Source organism: Pelodiscus sinensis, chromosome 2 (genome assembly GCF_049634645.1).
Source record: "Pelodiscus sinensis isolate JC-2024 chromosome 2, ASM4963464v1, whole genome shotgun sequence".
Classification (NCBI taxonomy): domain Eukaryota; kingdom Metazoa; phylum Chordata; order Testudines; family Trionychidae; genus Pelodiscus; species Pelodiscus sinensis.
In genome coordinates, this window is record NC_134712.1 from 120,552,777 (window position 1) to 120,572,926 (window position 20,150).

The 20,150-nt window shown below is 47.2% G+C and overlaps 1 protein-coding gene across 1 annotated transcript; it reads left to right on the plus strand.

The window, feature by feature from the left end:
- Positions 1–14,708: 14,708 nt before the first annotated feature.
- Positions 14,709–16,109, plus strand: LOC142826876 (uncharacterized). The gene is made up of 2 exons (XM_075919825.1): positions 14,709–15,429; positions 15,625–16,109. The coding sequence occupies exons 1-2, from the start codon at positions 14,880–14,882 to the stop codon at positions 16,107–16,109; spliced, it is 1,035 nt and encodes a 344-aa protein (XP_075775940.1). The 5' UTR covers positions 14,709–14,879.
- The last annotated feature ends 4,041 nt before the right edge of the window (positions 16,110–20,150 follow it).

Genomic DNA, 20,150 nt, shown 5'->3' on the forward strand with positions numbered 1-20,150 from the left:
GAGATTACCTGGACATCTCCCAACCGTCTCCCCCAAATTCCTAGTTTAAAGCTCTCTTAATCAGTTGTGCCAGCCTCCATCCTAGAAGTCTATTTCCCTCCCTACTTAGGTGAAGTCCATCCCGAGAGAACAGTCCTCTGTCCATAAATGCCTCCCAGTGACCATACATCCCAAAGCCCTCCTTATAGCACCACTGATCATCATAATCCTGTCACATCTTAGTTACCCTTCTCTAGGAACAGACAGAATCCCACTAAAGATCACCTGAGCTTTGATTTCCTTAAGCGTCTTCCCCAGCCTGGCATAGTCTTCTTTGATTCGTTCCAGTGAGAATCTAGCCGTATCATTTGTTCCTACATAAAGGATGATCAATGGATTCTTTCCTGCTCCCTTTAGGATCCTCTTCAACCTCCGTTCCACATCCCGTATCTTAGCACTTGGCAGACAACACACCCTTCTATTCTTTGGATCAGCTCTGGTTACAGGCCTATCTATTCTTCTCAATAAGGAGTCCCCAATCATGTAGACCTGCCTTTTCCTGGTGGCAGTGCGATTCTCTGGTCTATCTCTTGCTTCCTCTGGCTGCAAGTCCTTTCCAATCCTGTTTTCCCTTGTAATCCTCTTCAACCCATCCTTTATCCTCCTGATGTTCATTATTGGTGTTGTCTCCATTGACTCTTCCCCTTTATCTATGGGACTAGCCACTCTTCTCTTCTTCCTTACCCTTCCATCTTCATTGTCCACCTGCTGTACCCTTTCTTCATTCTCCAACACTGCACACCTGTTCTTGAGCTCTATTTCTCCTTCACTGACTCATCTTTTCCTCTGCTTGGTTCTCTTAGTCACATGCTTCCACTGTCCATTTTTTTTGCCCAGCAGTTCCCCCTCCGAGGCCCTTGATCCTGCTTCCATCTGCATACCTAAGCTTTCCCCTTCAGCCATGTCATGCCTTTGCTCCATCATCTGCTCAAACCCCCTTCTAAACTCGACCAGAGTTTCCACCTGCATCTCCAGTCTTCGGATCTTTTCTTCCATCAGCTCTACCAGGTGGCACTTCCTGCAAACAAAACTCCTTTCAGGTAACCCCTCCAGAATCATGTACATCCTGCAGCTGCAACATCCAATCATCCTCCTTGTGATCTCTACTGTTTGGGCCATGGCCACTACTGCCTCTGTATTTTATCTGTTTTCTCACTGTGACGTAGTGGGGGTACCTTGCTAGGGCTGTGGCGACCTCTGCTGTCTGTAGCAAGACCCAGTAGGGAAGGGGGGAGTCATTATGCGAAGGTGGCTCCAAACTGGTCTGACCAGCCACCCCCCATGGGGAGAAACAAAGGAAGATGGAAGGCTGCCCTGGCTGGGGGCAGGGCTGGAGGAGAGGTGGTTAGTTCCTGGCTGGAAAGCAGGGGAGAAGGCGCTGGGGAGGGGGCTGGAACTCCCCCATCTCAAGGGGGGCACTGAGGCCTCTTAGCCCCAGTTCCTGTAACCAGATTACATCTGTGCTGTGCTATATCCTGGAGAAGCAATAAGCTACCTCCATTCTACTGGCTGGTGGAGTCTGTTTGTGCCATTTGGGGGTGCAGGAGACGGGGGACCCCAACGCGCCTTCACACTCACCAAAATCCTATTAGTCCAGCAATCACAAAAACAAACCAAAACAGCCTTCCCACAGCAAAAACAAACCCCAAACAAGTCCCAATATCCAAACGCCCTTTACAAACTCCCATTCAAACTCACCTGTTTACAGCTCTGTTTGCTAGCTCCTGTGGTGCTGCAAGTAAGTTGTAGTTAAGGAACCTCTTGCTCCCAGTCTCCTCTATAACCTGGTCGTGGTAAGACTACATCTCCCATGGTGCACAACTGTTTTCTCTGAAGAGAAGTAAGTTGAATCATGGGAACCCTGGCTGTGGGGTAGTAGGAGCGATGTAGTCTCTCTGTAGATGCTAATGTAAGGAGGAAAATGGAGAAAGAGGGAACAGAACTGCAGTTCAATCAGGTATTCAAGTTGTCGTATTTCAGTTTGCCACAGAAATGTTTAGGTTTTCCAATCTTTGGTTTTTAAACAAAAAACAAAATGAAAAAAAATCCAAATTTGCTGCAAAAAACAGTATTTACATGAAAATTTTTGTTCTGTTGAAAACCCAACAAAAATGTTTCTACTAAGCCTAATTCTCACCTAATTATAATAATATCACATGTTATAATTAAAGGTATTTAAACTAACTGTGTGTTTCAACACCCAAAACTATATCCGCATTTTCCTGGACTCTGCTTTTATAATGAATCGTACCATTTTTTGATCTAAACATGGCCAAATTCAGGGTTACCTGAATTACTGATGAGATTGAAATTTTGTGGCTTGAACCCATACGGAGGGTATGGCTAGTCTGGGGGGGGTGGGGGGTTCGGGATACCAGAGCTATCCTGAAAATACCCTGCCGCATCCAGGGAATGCGTTTGCTCTTCCACTTTTTTTTTTTTTTTTGCAGAAGAGCAAACACGCTCTTTCTGAAGCCCCTGTATTCCTTGTTCCACAAGGAAAAAGGGGGCTTTCAAAAGAGGGGTTTTTTTCAAAATTTGACTCAGTCTAGTGTCAGTCGACAGTCAGAGCAGTGCGTGATGTGTGTGTGTGTGTGTGTGTGTGTGTTAGTTATACACCCGAGTCTTCAACTGCTGGGACACAAGGTCCTGTCACAGCGGGCAGCGGAAAGGCTGACAGGTGCTCCAAAGTTTTACACCCGAGTCTTTAGCTGCTAGGACCGGGGTCCCTTCACTTTGGGCAGCTTGTAGAAGGCCGACGGGTGCCCCAAGAGTTTTGCAGGAAGAACTTATTACATCCAAGTCTTTGACTGCTAGGACACAAGGTCCCGTCGCAGCAGGCAGCCTAGAGAAGGCTGATGGATGCCCCCGGGGGTCTGTCCCGTGGAGGCGACAGGACCCAACACCCAGCTCTGCCTGCATCTGCCCCCTATGACCAGCTGGAGTTCTTTTGATTGTGTCTGGTTCCATTATAGCAACAGGAGTAGTCAGTTAAAAGCTTTAACAGTTACAGGTTTATTAAAGGGGCTTATAAAGCATGTGGTTACAATGGCTATTGCTCTACTTCTTAACTACTAGCAAATACAGATCTTAAAATGGTTACAAAGGAAAAAGGAGATAGAAAATAATGGTACCAAGTGACAGCTTAATCTTTAAAGAGCTCTATTCTATGCATGCAAAGGACACATACGGGTACAATTTTTACCCCCTGCTGCGTCTCTTGATTCCAGCATGTCAGGCCAGGATTGGTCCCTCAATTCCTGGGACAGACGAATATGAGGTGGACATCCCCGTGGACTTCGGGAGGCAATGACCTAACCCGACAAGCAGGTAGATTGTAGATTGATGCTCAGAGTGAGTGTGCTGCTGGACCCTTCTTTATACCCGTGGGGTCACGTATTTCTATTTCTTATCTATCGTGCCAAATGGTGCTGGGTCGTCTTTGTGACGCCAGTTCTTACAAGGGAGTTGTGAACTTAATTTACACTTGTAAGAGAGAGAACTAAATTGGGAGCACTGGGCATTCTTTTCTCAGTGGGAGATTCCTCTCCCAGGGACGACTGTGTGTGAGCATATCAATATAAGTGCCAGCCAAGGGCAGTTCTTGCAGCCTCTAGGTCAGCTTATTGGCTTGATCACCCTCTCGTATCTGTGTTTACAGTTATCCAGGGTCAGATGAGACAGCATATCCGGACCTCTGTCAAGGCTTCAAAAACTATGCTGATTTTATTGCTCTCTATGCCCTATATGCTCCAGGCATCTCGGAGGGGCAAGCAAGATAGATGTGACAGGAGGCGATCTCTGTCTGGCTACATCTAGACAGGCCAAATTTTGGAAAAGCCTCTTCTGACAAAAGTATCAGAAAAAGATACGTGGAGTGCATTTTTCATATATTTTTCTGAAAGATCCTCGCAGTCTAGACCTACCATTATGGAAATAGGGAAATAAAGGAGTTTTTTAAATCAAAATACTTGGATCTTTGAGGGTGGAGTATTTTGAAAATTTGGCCTTGTTCAATATAGAGTGACTGATATAATGGGTATATACATACGTGAGGTTTACTGTTGTTTGAAGTCTTTTAAAATCTCAGAGGCATGAACCAGATCTTCTGGAGTGCTGTATTTCTAGCAATTTTCTGTAGTGTAGAGTTATAAACTAAGAGCTACGTATACCATTATGTTTCCCTTTCCCTTTCATGTTTTTAATTACATTTTCTACATGCAACTTCGGGTGATGTGACTCATGTTTCTCTGTTAGATTTTAACAAAATATTCACTCTTGTATTGTCATGCAGATCGCCAATACCATACTGTCATAACTCCCCTGATAATTTTGATGATACAAGGGGATTAAAAATATGAATAAACTAACATTTGCTTTACCTCATCATGAAGAGAATCAATGAAAGATCCAATGAGACCTTATTTATTAGCCTGCAGCAGTCTCTCAAGTAAATATACTGAGTCTTAAAATATACATACAGTGTATATAACCTTTTCTGGCTCTATATTGTAAATAATTGACATCTGCAACGTTATTTTCTCTGTTTGCCTTTTGTATGCATACAGGGGATCTGTTGGGTTGGGACACCTGTATAAATGTTGTCCCAAATGGAGACCTCCATGCCTCAGTTTTTCCTCTGAAAAATAGGGGTTGTGAAGAAACAAAAATTAATGATTACCACAGGCTGTGTGCAATAGAAAAGTCAACGAGGAAATAAAATATTCCATATTTTGTCTAGGATTTCAATTGTGTATGATAAGCAAGATATAGGGGCACATAATTAATTATTAGAATAACAAGAAAGACTTTGACCACGTACCTATTAAGCATAGGCAACATGTGGGGAGAGGGGCATGAGCCCCAAACTCTGTGAACTGAAGAGCCAAAGGAAAAAGGGGAAAGGGGAACTACACAAAAGTGTGGAGGTTACTTAAACAGAAATTAAATGGCACAATGACAAAAGTAAAAACTCTGCAAGCTGCATGGAAACTTTTTAAAGACACCATAATAGAGGCCCCACTTAAATACATACCCCAAATTAAAAAAACACAGTAAGAGAACCAAAAAAGTGCCACTGTTGTTTAACAATCAAGTAAAAGAAGCAGTGACAGATAAAAAAACATCTTTTAAAAAGTGGAGGGAAATTGAAAGGAGCATAGAGGTAGTCAAATTAAGTGTAAAAATATAATAAAGCCCCCAAAAATTGAAGAACAGCTAAACAAATACTCAGAAAGTAACTGTCCTAATTGTCAGGGTGGTTAAACACTGGAATAAGTTGCTTTGGGAGGTTGTGGTATCTCCATCTCAGGAAATATTTAAGAGCAGGATAGATCAGGGATGGTCTAGACAGTACTGGGTTCTGCCATGAGGGCAGGTGACTGGACTCGGTGACCTCTCGAGGCCCTTTCCAGTTTTAGTGTTCTATGATACTATGATTTTTTTTAGACTTCTAGCATTTTTGTATAATCACTTTACAAATTTGTCACTATTTAGCTGTCTGTCATTTCCTGATATGTTTGAATAGCACTCTTTTTCATTTGACTGTTTCTCATCTGATCTTACCCATATTTTATTATCTTCCATCCTCTCATCCTTACTAGAATATAGAAAATCTCTATTAATAGACTCTTCCCCTAACAGATGTCTCTGTCCGATCCACGTGCTCCTCCGCACCCATTGGCTTTCCCTCAGCCTTTTATTAAAAAAATGTTCTACGATCTTTTTAAGGTTAAGTTGCAGCAGTCTGGTTCCATTTTGGTTTAGGTGGAGCCCATCCTTCCTGTATTGGCTCCCCCTATTCCAAAAGTTTCCTCAGTCCCTAATAAATCTTAATCCATCCTCCCTATGCCATCGTCTCATCCATGCATTGAGACCCTTTAGCTCTGTCTGACTACCTGGCCCTGCACATGGAATTAGAAGCATTTCAGAAAACACTCCCATTGAGGTCCTCTTTTCTAGCAGCCTAAATCTGGCCTCCAGGGCTTCTCTCTTACCCTGTTACTACTTAATTTATCAGTTTGTTCCAAAATAGCCTCTAATGATACCTCAATTTGGAGCAATTCCTTAGATTTGTCACCTAAAAAGAATGGCTCAGGTTTGGGAATCTCTCTTAGATCCTGAAGACGGATGCAAAGAATTAATTTAGTTTCTCCACAGTGACTTTGCCATCTTGGAATGCTTCTGTAGTATCTTGGTCATCCTCGGCCCCACTGATTGTTTAGCAAGCTTCCTGTTTCCGATGCACTTAAAAATTGCTATTACTTTTTGAATTTTTGGCTAACTGTTCTTCAAATTCCTTTTTGGCCTTCCTAGTTATATTTTTATACTTCTTTTGACAGAGTTTGTTCCTATTTTCCTCACTAAAATTTAAATGCTCTTTTCTATTTTCCTCACTTTTTAAATGCTGCCTTTTATCTCTTGCTGCTTCTTTTGCTAGGTTTTTAAGCCATGGTTGTTGTTGTTAATATTATTATTATTACTTCTCTTACTGCTATTACTGCAGTTGCTCCTAGAAAACTGAGATCCAGTCCTCCTAATATTAGGTGATATGTACACATAAAAAGAAATGTTTTTTGTGGGGTTTGTGGGGATGGGGACTCCCCCTTTGTTGTTCCTCTTTGTTTATTTGTGTTGATGAGGAAGCAAAGACACTTGAACCTAGCAGACAAAGGCCTAACAAGATCTAATGGCAGAACGCTGAACATTGTTAAATTTCAGCCTGGAATTGATGTATAAGTTTTACTAGTAAGGATAGTTAATTATCGAAACAATTTATCTATGGGTGTGCAGGATTTTCCATCTCTCAAAGTCTACAAACCAAGATTGGATGTCTTTCTAAAATATATGCTCTTGCTCAACCACAAGTTATGAGCTTGAAACTGGAGCTACTGAGTGCAATTATTTTGCCTGTGTTTTGATGAGGTCACCTACATGATCAAAAAAGGTCTCCCCGGCCCTTAAATATATGAATGGAAACTGCATTATCCTTGAGTGACAATCTCCATGTTTGTTTTCTCCAAACCTGTCAATCGTAGGAGAGCCCACTTTATAATTTCTCTCTATCAGACTGACATCCGGTTTTCCAGGGAAGAAATTACCCAACTTTTCATCAGCATTAGAAATAAGTCAAAAGTTTTAATGCCCATTCCCGGAAGCACTTTTTCAGGTGACTTGTGTCACTTGAAAAAATAGTCACGATGAGATCAATGGGACTATTGATAGGCTTGAAGCAATACCCTCTGAAGCAGTGGTCTCCAACCTTTTAAAGCACAAGATCACTTTTGAATTTAAGTGCAATCCAGGCTCTACTTCAAACCCAAATACCCTTGCCTTTCTTCCTTCGTGCACCTCTTCTGATGTCCTACCCCTGCTCACTCCGTCCTCCCTCTTTCCCTCATCCTCTCTCCCTTTCACCAGGAAGGGGCAATGAGTTGGGACACAGGTTCTATTCTTGGGCTAAGGGATTTGGAGTGTGAGAGGGGCTCTGAGCTGAGCCTGAGGCAGGGAGTTGGGGTATAGGAGGGGGTTCAGAGTACTGGCTCTGTATGGGAGTTTGGGACCAAGTGGCTCAAGGCTAGGACAGAGGCTTGGGGTGTCGGAAGGGGTTCATGACTGGGGTAGGGGTTTGAGAATCTGGCTCCAGCTGGACACAGGTTATCTCTGGTGGCTGCAGGGTGGTGGTACAGTGAGGCTAAGGGAGGCTCACCCCAGCCCTGGCCCTGCAACACTCTCATCAGCAGCCAGCAAACTTCCTCCATCCCAAGCCCTGTGCCCCCTCCATCTGTCCTCTGGAGATAGAATACAGGGTGAGAGAAGGGGCACCTTCCGCTGCCTTCCCTGCTCTGTACCGGAAGCAGGAGGCTCAGGGGAAGGGGGCAGGGAGGCAGTTCCAAGGCAAAGGGCAGGAGATGTGCAGCAGTGGGGGGGAGGGGCAGCTGAAGTGCTCACACTTGATAACCTCTTGGCCAAACTAGTCAGGATCACTTGTCAGAGGCTCCAAGGTCTTACCTGTTGGTGACCATTGCTCTGAAGTGAATGGGAGATTCCCATTGGTTTCAATGGGCTGTATTTCAGGTAGTATGTGCATAAGCTGAGAAGTTTAATACTGACGATTCAGACTCAGGGTACATCCAAACTACATCCCTCTTTCGAAAGAGGGATGTAAATTAGACATATCAAAATTGAAAATGAAGCTGAGATTTGAATTTCCCGCTCTTCATTTGCATAATTGCATCATGGCGTTTTTTCAAAATATGCTATTTTGAAAGTGAAACTGTGGTCTAGACAGGGTTCTTTTGAAAAGAAAAGCCTTTTTTGAAAGCTCCTGTAAACCTCATTTTTTGAGGAGGCTTTTCTTTTTGAAAGAACTGTGTCTAGACAGTTTTCACTTTCAAAATAATGTTTTTCGAAAAAATGCCACAACACAAATATGCAAATTAGGCCTGAGACATTCAAATCCTGGCTTCATTTGCAATTTTGAAGTGTCTAATTTACATCCCCCACATCAAAAGAGGGATGTAGTCTAGATATATCCTAAGACAGTGCATGCTTATTTTGAAATAAGCTATTTCGGAATAACTATTCCAAAACAGCTTATTTCAAAATAGTTCATCTGTGCTCCAGGGAATCCTCAAAATTAGTCTGAGGCAGACTTCCCTAACATAGATGAGCTATCTCAGTTTGGACCCCCAGCAGGCACTGGGGAGGAATAACTTAGAATGGCGCTGGTGAGGGGCAATTTTGAAACAGCAGCGGAGAGTCTACACATGCCTTATTTTGAAATAGCTATTTTGGAATAGGCATTATTCCTGATAGAATGAGGTTAACAGATTTCTGAATAAGCCATCCATTATTTCAAAATTATTTCAAAATAACAGAATGGCTATGTAGATGCTCACATTGTTTTTTTTCAAAATAACACTAGTTATCTCGAAATAATGGTGTAGCGTAGACTCACCCTCAGACAAGGATACCCTCTAGCCTTTAAATAGTGTGTTTTAAAATAGGATATGAGAATGATTAATAAGGTAGTATAGTACAACAAAAGCTATGGCATGTTGGGGGTATTGGAGGAGCACGGTACTTGAATACCCTGGTTAACTGAGATTTATACTTTACCAAAGGAATACCAATTTTCAACAAATTATAATACACTAAAATGAAAAAAAGTATACAATAATATACATGTACCCACAAATGCACCAGTAGTACTGCACCTCTGAGTGGTTCCTAGAAGCAACTGTGTGTATACCAGTAAAGTTTTCTATGCAGTAAATTATCTTATGACACTACATATCACTATGGGCAGAACATGGTGTACACCCAGAACACCAAAAATACACTATACTAAAACTATACTTGATATAATTTAATCTTTTTTTTGATGATTTAGAATACTCTTCAGGCTCTTGCAGTTGCTCAGCATCATCATTATTAACATCAATTATCATTGTAGATGCAGAATGCGCAAGAGTTTGCACTGAATCTGTAACAATCTTATGACATGCCGTAGAAGCTGCTTTTTTTTTTTAATAAATCCCTGATATCAATTTGCTTGCTTGTCTTCTGCATAAAAGTAGAGTGCAGAATATCTGGTTGCATAACATGCTGGGCAATATTCTAGTCCCAATAATTAGACTGAAGGTTTGTATTGGGAGATAACAGAAATGCCAGTTAATTGAACTTTCTGGTCATTTAAGTTCCAGATAACATCTTTTACTGTAGCTTGATAGTATTAATGACTAATTAATTATGTTAGTATCCCTCCTGAATATTAGTTTTTCAACCAAGGCAAAGTTCCTTGGATGATCACTAATATTCCACAGTTTACTATTTAGTAGACTAGTTCTACTTGTATAAGGGTATGTCTAGACCTCAGGGGTTTTCCAGGATAACCTGGAAAAACTCCACTGCGTCCAGGTAACATGTTTGCTCTTCTGCTTTTTCAGGGAGCCTTGTGTACTTCGTTCTATGAGGAATAAAGGTTCCTACAAAAGAGGAGGCTTTTCCGCCATTTGGCCCCATCTAGACAGGACCAAATTGTGGAAAAGCCTCTTCCGGAAAAGCAATTGGAAAAAGCTATGCAAATTGCGGAGTCCAATTTGCGTAGCTTTTTCTGAAAAAAAGTTTATAGTGTAGACCTAGCCTGAGATAACTTAAGCCAGGGAAGAGACTGTAGATAGAAGGATATTCATTCTAGAAGCAAGTGAACATCACTTGTATATGTCAAAAACAGCTCTTTAGTGTCCTCAGGAAATGGTCTCAAACACTAATAAAAAGTTTTTGTTACACCTTTCAACATGAGTTCAAAGAAGTTGTTGATGTTTGTGTAAAAATAACAGTGTTGTTATGGGGTGACTGAATTTTAATCACCACTTGGATAGTAAGGACTTTAGAGCCAGTTTATTCATCTTTTTCTCTTCCCTTCTCAGCAATTCTCCCTTTAATCTCCCTCTCAGTAGGAGAAACCATGCCTCTGAGCTATAGGTGGGAGGAGCAGATATCATGAAGACCCATGCAAAATCAGGATGTCTTTGAATAAAAAGGTCACAACCCCAGAGTTCTCTAAAACAAATTTCCTGCTACTGACTGTGCAATACTGAGGAAAATTCAAGTGGATTTAATTTTCAGCTTCTTTCCCTCCCCTCCTCCCCCCACATTTCTTCTCTTTCTCTCTAGACAAATGTCTTTACTCTGTTGATGATTAACTGCTAACATAGTACTGTTAAACAATCCTAGTCACATTTTTTAAAACCCTCAGAAGGGTAGCTGATAAAGCGGGACCATAACAATTAGCATTGTATTATGGCAGAGCTTTTGAAGCAAGAATCTTATTTTTTTCCTTCCCCCTTCTCCCTGGATTATTTTACGTAAGTTGAAATTGCTCCTAAAATGTGTGCAGCAATGTTGTAGGATATTACACACAAAGATTTTTGCACTTGACTCTTACTTGGGTAGGGCTGTGTGTAGATGTATGTGTAGATCTGACACTGAGAGCTTTTGTTGCAATTCTGAGGTTTGTCCTTGCTACTAACTTAGCTTAGTAAGAACCTAGGCAGAAAAGCTTTCAAATAAATGCACACAATGAAGTGGCTATCCTATTGAGGATTGAAAGGCTAGTAGCATCATGATGGGATAGTTAACTAGGTTTATATTTAGACCTATAGATTTTAAACACAGAAGGACTGTCATGGCTAGGTAGTCTGGCACATCATAGACTGCAGAACGTCACCCATATACTCTAGTTGAGTTATTGAAGTCCTTTTGATTTAAAGACTTTAAGATACAGAGAATTCACCATTTGCTATAATTCAAACTAACAAGTGACTCACATTGCATTGATCACATTGCACAAAGTGATCCTTCCCTCTGCCTTACCTCCCATTCCCAGGGTCTCTGCTAGTCTGACCTGGGAAAAAATATTACTCCTTTAATCTTTGTAGTGAGAAGGGCTCTCAGGGGCAAAGGCAATGCTTGGGGGGGGGGGGGAGGCGGCACTAAATATATGTGTGTGTCCCCAACTACTGTTGGGGGGAAGGGGCAAGGAGCCAGCAGCTGGTGGGACCAGAGCCCAGTGTCCTGAATACTATTAGTTAGAGGCTCTGCTACTAGTGCTAGCCCTGCACCTGGTGTCCTGGCTCACACCTGGGGCTCCACTGCCAACCCTTCACTTGTGGTTGTGGCTGCTGCCTGGGGCTTTGCTACAAGCCCCACTCTCAAGATGCTGACTGCTGCTCGGGGTTTAGCTGTTGGCCTGTGCCTGCTCCTAGCCTTAGCCCCTAGCCTTGTCTGGGTCCTCCCTCCCAGAGACATGGCCCTGATCTGGGCCTCAGTGTGGAGGGATGAAGATTTGGGGGATGGGATAGGGTCAAGCAAGGGCAGGAAGAAGTGGGGGAAAAGGGGGGGAAGGGAGCTGTCCAAGGCAGGGAGTAGTTTCTTTCTTTTCTTTCTTTTCTTGAAAAATTAAAGCTTTATAAATTCCCCTTCATTCCAAGGTCCATGGGGATGTTCCAATGGAATGTCACAGTCTTATATCCTGGTAACATTTTCTAGCTGCAGGCATGTGTATGGTGTGTGTGTGTGATGAGTTGGTTGACATATTTTTTAAAAAATTTGTGAGGCAATTCTGAATTTAAAAACATAAAAATTAGAAATGTAAATAAAAAAGGATTTTGTGTGTGAATTTTTCTCTTTGCCTGAAGCTGTACTACTAAACTAACATCTTCTTCCTTTTTCTCTGTCATTGCAGCACTCTGTCATTTTCTCACATTTTCTTACAGCACACTAGAAAACATCCTCTTTTCTTTATTTTAAGAAGCATGCTAGATGGTGAGAAATAGCAACAATTTCTTCTCCCCAGTTTGATTCAGAAGTAGTCTAGATCTGTGAAGCTGTCAGCTCTCTGACAATGCTGTCCATAGGCCTGGACCAGATCAGCTGTAGCTAATGCAAATTATTTGTAGGTGCGATAACCAGAAGCAAGAACTGAGGGATTATGGTTTATGCTGCTATAAAAAAGACTCAATGGTTGATCTGAAGAGTGGTACTTTAGAGTTTGATTCTAAAAGACTTATACTCAGGCTTAAATGTATGCACATGTATAAGTCAATGGGGTACTCAGTTTGTAAAATTAATCATCCATATATGACTTTGCAGGATCAAGTCCTTAGAATGTAAGCCTGTGGAGCAGGGACTACTTTTTTTTTTTTTTTAAACATAAAAACATCAGAACGGCCATACTGGATCACATGCTATATATATATATATCTTGCATAATTATTTATTAATAGTAGTAGTAGTAGTGTCTGGAGTAGGGGTGGACAATAAAAAATTTTAGCCTGCAGGGTTTGTCCCTGATGGGTTGCCGCTGCTATGTTAGCTGTGCCTCTGCAGGTATCGGAGGAGCACCAATCTTGTTGGCCATGAATCACCATTTGTGGCTAATGCAAGTGGTGGGAAGTGTCAAGGACCAAAACACCACTTCCTGCTATTAGCTTTGGCTGCGAATCGTGATTCACGGCCACGAGAGCTGTGATCCTCCAATACCTACAGAGGCACAGGTAAACATGGAGGTGGGGGCCTGCCAGGGACTAACCCTGCGGACCAGATCCATCCCGTGGATCAGAATTTGCCCACCCTGGGTCTGTAGAGATGGATTTTTCTCAAAGTTGCATTCTGATAGCTAGCTGGGCATTTGCCAATGAAGTTGTAGCTGTGCATACCCTCAACAGTACACATCTGTGATCTCTTTACTCGGTCACATTCAAAAATGAATTTCCACATAATTAATGACAAATAGCTATGCTGATGGAACAATCCATAGAAATGGGATGGGACTGAGGAGAAGCAGGAAAGGGAGGATTTTCAGGGTGGATGGAGAAAGTGACAACCTTGAATTGCTTTTCCTTGCCCCCCATTTGAGCAGTGGTCCATGTCATTTTTAACTTAATTTCTAGTGAACAGCTAAATTAGGAGATGTTAATTAATCCTAATATGTATCAACCAGCATGAAACTTGGAGGGAGGTGCATAAACTATGAGAGGGAAGTGTCTGGGGGAGGCACCCAGAAGTCAGTCTGTGTGCACGTGACTTGAATGTGCAAGACTTAAATGCACACAGTTTCAGCATCTCTGTAAATAATAGAGACAGTTTAATTTTAGAAACATGGAATTCTTCCATTTTACAAACTAGCACATGATGCATGAAAGAAAAGACTAGTAAAATCAATGTGCGTGCTCTAATAGCAATTAGCCTCCTAGGGATATCTGTTAGTAGGTTACTGCTCTGCTCCTCAGGTGGCCAAAGGGAAAGTACTTGGCTTTCAGCCTTTTCCCTTACACAACACACCTGAAGTATGCACAGATTGCCTGTTCTAGTTTAATGCTAGAGTACTCATTCTGTTTCAAGCTTCAGGTTGGTAGGTTAAGGAAATGTTGCAGTACAGTCTCAGGAGCAAAAGTCATATATTGGGTGTGTGTTCAGGCACTGAAGAAATTGTAATTTGGTTTTGTTACAAAGGCTTAGTTGGCTTCACAACTTAAATGAAATTTCTCTGAGCCATCTCATCTTAGGATGTAAAGATCACTCATTCTTATCTCTTGCTGTAAGCAATCTAAATGCCACTACATAGGATAGCAAACCACACCCCGTAGATGTGTGGGTTACATACTTTCCCTAGCCAGGGAAGTATGTCCTTAGCTTCAGAGACAAGGGAGCTCCACAGCCTAAGCTGAGAGCCAACTTCCTTTATAACTCAAGCTGTAGAGGCTCCTACACCAAGCTCCGGAGGTTCCAGGTATGAATCTACCAGGCACCTCAGGAGCTTAGTGTAGGAACCTCTACAACTTGATCTATAAAGTCAGCTGGCTCCCAGCTTAGGCTGTAGAGCTCCCTTCTTCTTATCTCTGGCTGTAAGTGGTCTAAGCACCCACAACCCCCCGGCTCTCACAGGGTATGTCTACACTAGAAAGTTAGTTCGAACTAACGGACGTTAGTTCGAACTAACTTTCCTATGCGCTACACTAGCGCTCCGTTAGTTCGAACTTAATTCGAACTAACGGAGCGCTTAGTTCGAACTAGGTAAACCTCATTTTACGAGGACTAACGCCTAGTTCGAACTAGCTAGTTCGAACTAAGGGCTGTGTAGCCCTTTAGTTCGAACTAGTGGGAGGCTAAGGCTTCCCAGGTTTCCCTGGTGGCCACTCTGGCCAACACCAGGGAAACTCTATTGCCCCCCTCCCGGCCCCGGAGCCCTTAAAGGGCCACGGGCTGGCTACTCACTTTGTGCCAGTTGCAAGGCTGCAAGCACCCGTGCCTGCACAGCCTGCACCTGCCACAGGATGAGCCAGCCATCCGAGGGCTCCCAGCCCTCCACTGCTCCCCACGACCAGCCTGGCGGCTCCCGGGAGCCTGCCCGGGGGCGCAAAAGGCGGGCGCCCGCCTGGTCAAGTGCGGAGATCGTGGACCTCATCGAGGTTTGGGGGGAAGCCTCAAATGTCCACGATCTCCGCACTAGCCACCGGAACGCGGCCGTCTATGGACGCATGGCTGCCAGCCTGGCCGCCAGGGGCCACCAGCGCAGCCGGGAGCAGGTGCGCTGCAAGATTAAAGACTTGCGGCAGTCCTACTCCCGGGCCTGCCTGCCAGGGGCTGACCCGGAGGCCTGCCCCCACTTCCATGCCCTGGACCGCATCCTGGGGCCTCATGCCGTCCCTGCCCCCCGGGACGTGATTGACCCCGGGGCAGAGGGACCGCTCCTGGACACCGAGGAGGAGGAAGAGGGCTCTGAGAGCCAGGAGCCTGCCGCCAGCCTTCCCAGGACCCGGGACCCCCGAGGCACCCCACAGAGCCGCTCGCCTGCATCATCAGAGGCCGGGGAGGCATCCACCTGTGAGTACCCTCGTGTTCCCCTTATGTGTACGGGGGGCTGGGGCGAGAGGGAGCCCCGGGACCGTGCGCCTGGGCCTTGCCCACCACGGAGCAGCAGCTGGGGATCCTGCAGGGGCCCTGGCCTTGCAGAGGGGAGCTGGGTTTCACACACCTGGGCCCCTGGGGTAATTGACCGCTGGTCTTCTTGCACCACAGCTGCAGCACCGGGGCCTGCAGGGCGCACCACACCGCCTGCAGCAGCCGCCCGCGCCCGGGCAAGCAGGACAGCCAGGAACCAGGAGGACTACCAGAGGCGGCATCTCCGGTTCCTGGACCGACAGCTCCGTCTCCAGGACCACTGGGTCCAGGAGGACCTCAGGCTGCGCCAGAGGAGTCTGGAGGCCCTGGAGGAGCAGGGACGTGCCCTGCGAGGCCACCTCCAGAGCCTGCTGGACCGCTTTCCATTTCCTCCTCCCCCTGCTCCCCCTCTTGCTCCCCCTCTTGCTCCCCCTGCTCCCCCTCTTTCTCCCCCTCTTGCTCCCCCTGCTCCCCCTGCTCCTCCTGCTTCCGCTCCTGCTTCCACTCCTGCTTCCTCCACACCCCCTGTCCCCTCTGCCCCCCCCTCCACAACCATTCCCCACCGACGCCCCCGGACCCGCAGTGTGGTGAGACGGGAGAGGCACCCAGACTCCCACCCCTGAGCTTTCCTTTCCCTTCCTCCCTTCCCTCCCCTCCCCTTCCAGCTCCCTCGTCCCAGGTTTCCCCCTCCCTTCTCCCACCTTCATTCCTCCCTCCCCCACCCCAGTTCTGTGAAATAAACAGACGTTTTTGTTTGAAAAACAGGTGTCTTTATTTGACAGTAGGTAGGGAGGGGAAAGGGGAAGGGGGGGGGTAGGGTGGAAGAAGGCCCCGGTGGGGCATGCAGGGAGAGGTCAGTCCTCCTCCTCCTCCACCTGGAAGCTCTCCCGCAGGGCTTCCCGGATCCGGATGGCCCCCCGCTGGGCTTCCCGGACGGCGGCGGTGCGGGGCTGACCGTAGTGTCCAGCCATGCGGTCAGCCTCAGCCATCCAGGCTGGCAGGAAAGCCTCCCCCTTCCGCTCACACAAATTGTGGAGCACACAACATGCCGCCACCACGGGAGGGATGTTGTGCTCGGCCAGGTCCAGACGGGTGAGGAGGCATCGAAAGCGGGCTTTCAGTCGCCCGAAGGCCCCCTCCACCACGATGCGGGCCCTGCTTAGCCTGTTATTGAAGGCCTGGCGGGAGGGATTGAGGTGCCCCGTGTAGGGCTTCATGAGCCACGGCTGCAGTGGGTAGGCGGCATCCCCCACCAGGCAGACGGGCATGTCCACGTCCCCGACCCTGATGTGGCGGTCGGGGAAGAAGGTCCCGTCCTGCAGCCGCTGGCACACGGAGGAGTTCCGGTACACCCGGGCGTCGTGTGCTTTGCCGGACCAGCCCACATTGATGTCCGTGAACTGTCCCCGGTGGTCACACACGGCCTGCAGGATGACGGAGAAGTACCCCTTGCGGTTCACGTACCGGGACGCCTGGTGTTCCGGGGCACGGATGGGGATGTGCGTCCCGTCGATGGCCCCCCCGCAGTTGGGGAAGCCGAGGGCGCCGAATCCCCGGATGACGGCATCCGGGTCGGCGAGGCGGACCACCCTGCGGAGCAGCACCCGGTTGATGGCCTTGACCACCTGCGGAGAGAGACACAGCAAAGCGTCAATCAGTGGGGCGCCCGGGTGGCTGGGAGCATTCATGCCCTGGCAGTGCCCCGCGCCCCACTCCCGGAAGCAATTCCCCTGGCAGCGTGTAGTACGGCCGGGACAGCCCGACCCCTCCGGTGCGGGGCGCCTTCGCCTCCTCCCGCCCCCCCCTTTGTCCCTGGGGCGGCCCATCCCCTCCTCGCAGCCCCCCTCCCCCCCGGCTCTGTGGCTGACGAGCGCCGTACCTGCATGAGCACTGCTCCGACAGTGGATCTCCCCACGCCGAACTGGTTCCCGACGGATCGGTAGCTGTCCGGCGTGGAGAGCTTCCAGAGGGCGATGGCCACCCGCTTCTGGAGGGGGATGGCGGGCCTCATGCGAGTGTCCCTTCTTTGCAGGGCAGGGGCGAGCCACTCGCAGAGCTCCAGGAAGGTGTCCCTCCTCATCCTAAAGTTCTGGGTCCACTGTCGGTCGTCCCAGCGCTCCAGGACGATGCGGTCCCACCAGTCGCTGCTGGTGTCCAGACGCCAGATGCGGCGGGGCACGCCGGTGCCGGGGCGCCGCCGCGGCTCCTCCACGGCCCCCAGGGCGGCCAGGCGGAGAGGCAGGGGGCTGACGTTCCCCAGGTGGTGCCAGGCAGCCTCGAGCCATTGCTGGCAGGCTTGCAGCAGCAAGTCCAGAACGTGCACCAGAAGGTGCAGGACGAGCCGTGGCTCCATGTTGCCACCTGCGGCGGTCCCCCCCGAAGGGAAGCACCGACACAGACGGGCACAGAGACCGACGCTTTGCTGTCCCTCGGCGAGGTTGGCAAGCAAGCAGGAAAAGCTGAGAACCGGCTGTCCAGGGGGGGTCCCTTTAAGCACGAGCCTCAGATAGCCTCAGACAGCAGCCACACAAAGCAACTGCTGACCTGATGCCCTGCCAGAACCGGTTTCAGCTGCCCTTAAATGCCCCCCTGCGTCCAATCAGTGTGGACGCGCTAGTTCGAACTAGCAAAACGCTAGTTCGAACTAGTTTTTAGTTCTAGATGCGCTAGTTCGAACTAGCTTAGTTCGAATTAACTAATTCGAACTAAGTTAGTTCGAACTAGCGCTGTAGTGTAGACGTACCCACAGGGAGCAGCCCCAGGGATCCCAGGACCTACCCAGGGGACCAAGAGGCAGGCACCCTACTGGTCCGGAATGAAGATCCTGTCTCTCAAGATTTGGGGTGAGGAAGACACCTTGCAGGATCTCCATGCTAAGCGGCAAAATGCCGACATCTATGAGCATATGGCCAAGTCCCTGGCGGAGCGTGGACACCCACCCTGGACCTTGCAACAGGTCCATAGTAAGGTGAAAGAGCTCTGTCAGGGATAAGTCTGGGCCAGAGAGTGCAGCTCGCGCTCAGGGGCAGGCTCCCACAGCTGCCTCTACTACCAGGAACTGCACCAGATCCTGGGGGGGGGAGGGGACATCTTTCCCACCCATTGTTGTGGAGTCCGGCCTCAGACCCCTGACATTGCCAGGCCAGAGGTCATGGAGGAGGAGGAGCAGGAAGACCAGGGCCAGCCAGAGAAGGAGGGGGAGACAGAGACCATCACCCTGTCCCTGGAGTTGGTGCCGGTCAGGCAGGACATCTCCAAGGCCTCCTCGGATGCCGCGGAGGGATCTTCAGGTGAGTGGTCTCAGTTTGTCTCACACACAGGGTGGAAGAGGCAGGCACACAGGGGGTGGGGGTGAGTGTCGCTCAGACTGCTCGGGCAGGACATGGTGCTGCTGTCAGTGCATGTGCAACCACGTGCAGCATTAGTGTGCAGCATGTGGATGCAATAGGCAGTCCCGAGCATGGGTGGGATCCCTTATGCCCAGAAAAAATAAAAACAGCCATAGCCTGTGTTCCCTGTAAGTGGAGAACATGGGTGGCTGCAGAGGAGAGATTCAAATGCCATCCAGCTGATTAGAAGAGTGCCTACAGCCTCCACAGCATGTGTTTGTATTGGTGGGGCATATCCACACATGCCTTGGTGCACATATTCTACACATGAATGGAAAAATTAGAGGGAACATTGCCCGTAGCCATGGTCCCTCCCCCATTGCATTCCCTCGCCTGTGATTGTAATTGGACAGACTGGATTTGCGTTGCCTCCGGATCTCCCTGTCTTTTTCAACACTGTCTTTTTCCCATAGCAATACTGCCCCTTGCAATTGCTGAGCTGTCCTTGGCCACTCCCATGATCTCTCTCTGCAGAGCTCTGTTTCATTTTCTCTCTCTGTCCTCAAGTAGTTTCCCCTGCTCTGCTATTTTCATTTGTCATTGGGACTCTGCAATGAGGACTGCAAATATTTCATCCTGAGTTTTCCATTTTCTCCCCCTCAGGTTACCCAGCTGCTCAGCCATTGATAAAGGCCCCGTCCTTGAGGGTCTGGCTGAGGGAGTAGGAAAAAAACAGCAGCAGCAGCAACAGCAAAAAGTCATTGTGCCTATTCCAGAGAGGCTATGATAGCATTTTTAATATGCATTTTCTCCTTCCCCTCCCTGACATTCTTTGAAATCTAGGAGGAAGCTCTGAGAGAGGAATGGTGTGTGAATGAGGAAGGCTGCATTTGGCATTTTTGTCTGTGCAGTCTATGCTGTTTGGCTTTGCCATTGTATCTTGCAGGCCACGAGGTAGTGGGAATGAGAATTGTTTCCACTTTAGATGTACGATTTTACTGTGTCTTGGAGCTCTTTTATGGTTTCAGAAGATTAACCCTGTGCATCCCTTTTAGGCCAGCAAAGTGCAGACAAGTGAGATATGCTGCAGGAGTGGAAATGAGTTATATCGGGAGAATAACTGTGTCGCTATCCCCGATAATATCTGGACAAAAAATGATCAATTTCTACATCTTAGATTCTGCTTTAGTTCTCCTGGAGACATTGCAAAAGCGCAGAGAAGCAGAGAGAAAGAGAGTTGTGTGAAACATTCACTGTTCTCAGTCTTCCTCTATAGAAACCTGTGAAAAGCCATAGAGAGCTTTTGTGTCCCTAAGGGAAAGCTCTTTTCCTGTA